This window comes from Paroedura picta, chromosome 7, assembly GCF_049243985.1.
Source record: "Paroedura picta isolate Pp20150507F chromosome 7, Ppicta_v3.0, whole genome shotgun sequence".
Lineage (NCBI taxonomy): Eukaryota > Metazoa > Chordata > Lepidosauria > Squamata > Gekkonidae > Paroedura > Paroedura picta.
The window spans coordinates 123311202-123315840 of record NC_135375.1 but is presented as its reverse complement, the minus strand read 5'-3'; the positions used below and the strand labels follow the sequence as shown (position 1 = coordinate 123315840).

Below are 4639 nucleotides of genomic sequence, written 5' to 3'. Positions count from 1 at the left end.
GGGACTAAACTTGCATGCAAAACATGCGCTCTCCTGCTACCCAGCAGCCCCTCCTCAGTGCAGAAATCCACACCCAGAACTATCCTCCGATGCCATGGCCTCTCCCCCTCTTGCAATCCTAATGCCGGAGGAGGCTACTCAGCCTGTGGACCCAGGGTCATTTGAGCAGCTTTCTCAACCAGGGTTTCGTGGGACCCAGGGGTTTCTTGATGGGAGTTTCCTAAATGGGTGGGAGTTAATCAATTTTTTTATATAGTTTAAATTTGCTAACCATTTATCAGGTGATATGACCATATATGGTCATGTCAGCCCACTCTCCCCTCCCCAAATGGCCAATGATGGGTTCCGAGAGGGTAGGAAGGGGGGGTCCTCAGGTGGGCGTGTCCACAGCTCTGCTTCCCACCCATATTCCCCATGATCTCACCACTTTTGGTGAGAACCCTCTGAAACATTCGCGAAGAATGTTTCAGAGGGTTCTCAATGGTAAAAACATTGAGAAAGGCTGTCCTAGACACATGGGAAAAGCCCGAGCTCTCACATCCTTGCTTCTGGAAACAGCTTCCCTCGCCATCATGTTGGTAGGCATTTGTTTACAGATTAGATGAAACGGTTAGATGAAACGGATGCCAGGGATTGAAGTTGGGTGCCCAGCAGACCCTTTGCCACTGAGCCTCGGCCACTTACCCCTTGATCCCCAGGTAGTTTGACACATTTTTGTGCATTCTGCCATAGAAGTTAAGAGGCAGGCATCAAAGGATCAAAAGAATGGAATACAAAATGAGAATTTAACTCTCGTGGCAGAAAGGAAGCAGTCCGCAATGTAAGCAGTCATGTAAGAACTGTGGGTTTAGATACCCCCAAACGTATAAGACAGGCTTTTTCCACCTTGACAGCGCTGGAAGGGTTTCTTGAATGGGTGGGAGTTAATTCATGTTTAATATATTTTTTTAATTTGTTATTTATCAGATGACATAACTATATGGTTATATTAACCCCCCCCCCAATGGCCAATTATGGGCCTGGAGGGGTTGGAAGGAGAGGGGCCACAAATAGGTGTGTCCACAGCTCTGCTTCCCAACAATCTGCAGCCCAAGCATCACACCACTTCTGGGGTTTCCTGAAGCCTGAATAATATTTCAGGGATTTCTCAGCAGTAAAAAAGTTGAGAAAGGCTGCCCTAAGAAGAAAAATGCCCTGAGCTGGCATGCAGAACCTAGGTAAGCCAGCTTGGTGTAGTGGTTAAGGAGTGCGGACTTCTAATTTGGCAAGCCGGGTTTGATTCATCGCTCCCCCACATGGAACCAGCTGGGTGACCTTGGGCTCGCCACAGCACTGATAGAGCTGTTCTGACTGAACAGGAATATCAGGGCTCTCTCAGCCTCCCCTACCTCACAGGGTGTCTGTTATGGGGAGAGGAAAGGGAAGGTGAATGTAAGCCACTTTGAGACTCCTTCAGGTAGAGAAAAGCAGCATATAAGAACCAACTCTTCTTCTTCTTCAGTAATCTCAGGGTTCTCTCAGCCTCCCCTCCCTGACAGGGCGCCTGTTGTGGGGAGAGGAAAGGGAAGGCGAACGGAAGCTGCTTTGAGACTCCTTCGGGTAGAGAAAAGCGGCATCTAAGAACCAAGTCTTCTTCTTCTTCTATAGTGGATCAGAACTTCCCAGTTCTTTGGCCACCTAATTGTCCTGCAAACCATCTTTACCGTACCCCAGGAGGATGACCCCACCTCTCTGCTGCTCTTGTCTTGCCCACCCTCCCCCCTACATCTTTGCTTCTCTACATCCACTGGCCTAAAAATTGCTCACATTCTGGAATCTTGGAAAGAAATCCAATCCCTGGGTCTGAAAATATGCAGGTAGGCAAGGAGCGGAAACCTTTCGAGGTCCAGACAAACCGCTTTTATTGTAGTTAATAATGACACCTTGTCGTGCCATGAAGAAGAAAGCAGCTCCTGAACCAGAAGAGTGGATTTCACAAGAGGCCCGACATGACTATGCAGAGAGAGAACAACTGCCTTGGAGCCCAGTCAGCAGAGGTCCAGCATGCTGTCCGTGGGAGCTCAGTAGGCGATCTGGAAGGGCCGCTTGTACTTGCCTTCTTGGATGAGTTTCTCTTTCCTATCCTGGATGGAGACAGAAGTGTGGGAAGTTAGATCTGTGAAACGAGGCAGGCTGTCGCATCTCTGCACGCTGCTCAGAATCAACTGCAGCGAGGAGGTGCAATGACACGGAGGGCAGAGGACATGTAGGGATGGGCAAAAACGCAGCTTGGTTCGAGGTTCGTAGCCACACCACAAACCAAAACATTGGTTCATGAACCAAAACGGTTCTTATTGGCTTGTGGCCTTGCTTTCTTCTCCCTGGCACTTTCCACAGGGAATGAAAAGCAAGATCATGGCACAGAGCCATTCCCTTCACCATGCAGCAGCCTGCTGTTGTCATTTCACTTTTTTTGTACTAATATATGACCTCCCCCCCCCTTGATTCTATCCATATTCTGCATCACGCCCAATACACTATGCTCCTTCCGCATATATGCCTGAAGCTAAATGGTGGCTTTTTGAGATAGATTTCTACTTACCCTTTCATTTTTGAAGATGTACCACCAGAATGCAATGGGCCCTAGTGCAAACAGAGTACCAAATAAGAACGTTTTTATGGTGGGGCGGCAGTGTGTGAAAACGTTTGCTTTGGCATAAGTCCACTGGGTCATAGCAGGGTCTTCCTAGAGGGAAGAAAGAGGGAAGTGACTAAGCCAGCCAATTAAGCATCGTCTGCAGCATTTTTGCCCAGCTCCTCCTCTGAGGTCAGAATAGAAACCCAAGGCATTTTATCCCAGTAATATGTGGTCATTCTGGCAGAGAGAAAGGGATTGACTCAAGCCCACAGCCAGCTTCACAGGCAAGTGGGAATTTTAACCTGGATCTCCCCAGTCCTAAACCACCAGTTAACCATCACAATTGCTGAATTCAGGGATTCCCCTTTGAGTACCTTTAAATGCAATAGCTTTGTCTGACCCTTGTTAGGTTCTAATTTTCTCTAATGACCCCCACCCCACCCCTTTCCATCTGATAAACAAATCATCAAGGACAACGTCAGAATTTTAATTTTATGGTCTAAGTCTTTGGGGAGCCTTTGGGGAGGGCGGTATATATAATAAATAAATTGTTAAGATTGACCTAGATTTCGATTCTGTAGCTTTTAAAAATATAACTCTATATGTAAATCTACCCGTGTTGTAACCTGCCTGTAGAAACAGGGTGGAACAGAAGTTCAAATATAAGCAACGAAATGCATGCAGCTGTCGGGTCCTATTTTTTGCTCGCCGCATCGGGAGCGGCAACATTCAAGGCTTGTCGCCCGCCTTTCCGCCCGCGACCTCACAACCGCCCCGCGAGGTAGGCCCGGAGCAGACCCAGGCCACCCGACGGCCCCGCGCTCGCTGTCCCGGGCGACTCACGAGGAAGAGCGGCCGGCGGGGGTTGTTGAGCTGCAGCAGGAACTGGCGCTTGAGGCGGGCGCGGATGGCCAGGCGCTCGGCGTCGGCGCGGCGCTTCTCCGGGGAGGCGTCGTAATAGGCCGCGTCGAGCTGCGGCGGCAGCGAGGCCAAGGGCGCCGGCCGGTACTTGGGGCCCGACCCGGGCGACGAGGGCGCCGCCATCTTGCCCGCCGACTCACGTGATCGCGCGACGCGCACTCCGCCCCGGAAGTGACGCACCCGCGGCACCAAGAGCCCAGGCAACCTGGGTTCCCTACCGCACTTCCGGCTTCCGACCAAAAGGGGGCGGCGCCCTCCAGCCTGAGGAAGAGCGCCTGCGCTCAAAAGCTCCCGCCTTGATTAAATCTTTGTTCAGGGGTAGTCAAACTGCGGTATTCGAATGCTGGCAGAGGCTCATGGGAATTGTAGTCCATGGACATCTGGAGGGCCGCAGTTTGACTACCCCTGGTATGCACACCAAGGCGCCTTAGACACAAACACACATGTGCCCATATACACAACCCCCCCCAATTATATACACCTATGATGTGCTTCTATTCCGCTGAGATCCCTCCCCAACCCTGCTTTCATCTCTAAATCTCCAGGAATCTCCTGAACTGGAGTTGGCAACCCAATTTTACCTATCACTCCCTTTTACAACTTTCTATCCATTTCTCCAGGTGCATTGCTCTGCCCCTAAAAATTCCACCGTCTAAATTCATTAAGAAAATATCCTGCATCCTTCTCATCCCCTGATGGGCAATGTGATGTCTATGATGAAACCCCCTTCAAGGATCGCTGCCTTGCCGTGGCAAGGGGGCTTGCGAAGCTCAGTGAAGCTATGAGCTATGCCGTGCAGGGCCACTGGAGAAGGAAATGGCAAACCACTCCAGTATCTTTGCCTTGAAAACTCTATGGACAGTTCCAAAAGGCAAAACGATATGACGCCGGAAGATGAGCCCCTCAGGTCGGAAGGTGTCCAATATGCTACTGGGGATGAGCAGACGGCTAGTACGAGTAGCGCCAGAATGAATGAAGCGGCTGGGCCAAAGCCGAAAGGACGCTCAGTTGTGGAAGTAACTGGTGGCGAAAAGACAGTCCGATGCTGTAAAGATTTTTATTCCATAGGAACCTGGAACGTCAGATCCATGAATCAAGGCA

General features: G+C 50.4%; 1 protein-coding gene across 1 annotated transcript; it reads right to left on the bottom strand.

Annotated features, from left to right (window-relative positions):
- Positions 1-1876: 1876 nt before the first annotated feature.
- Positions 1877-3713, bottom strand: NDUFB4 (NADH:ubiquinone oxidoreductase subunit B4). The gene is made up of 3 exons (XM_077346302.1): positions 3461-3713; positions 2582-2725; positions 1877-2123 (listed from the first exon to the last, which is right to left on the bottom strand). The coding sequence occupies exons 1-3, from the start codon at positions 3659-3661 to the stop codon at positions 2061-2063; spliced, it is 408 nt and encodes a 135-aa protein (XP_077202417.1). The 5' UTR covers positions 3662-3713; the 3' UTR covers positions 1877-2060.
- Positions 3714-4639: the final 926 nt, after the last annotated feature.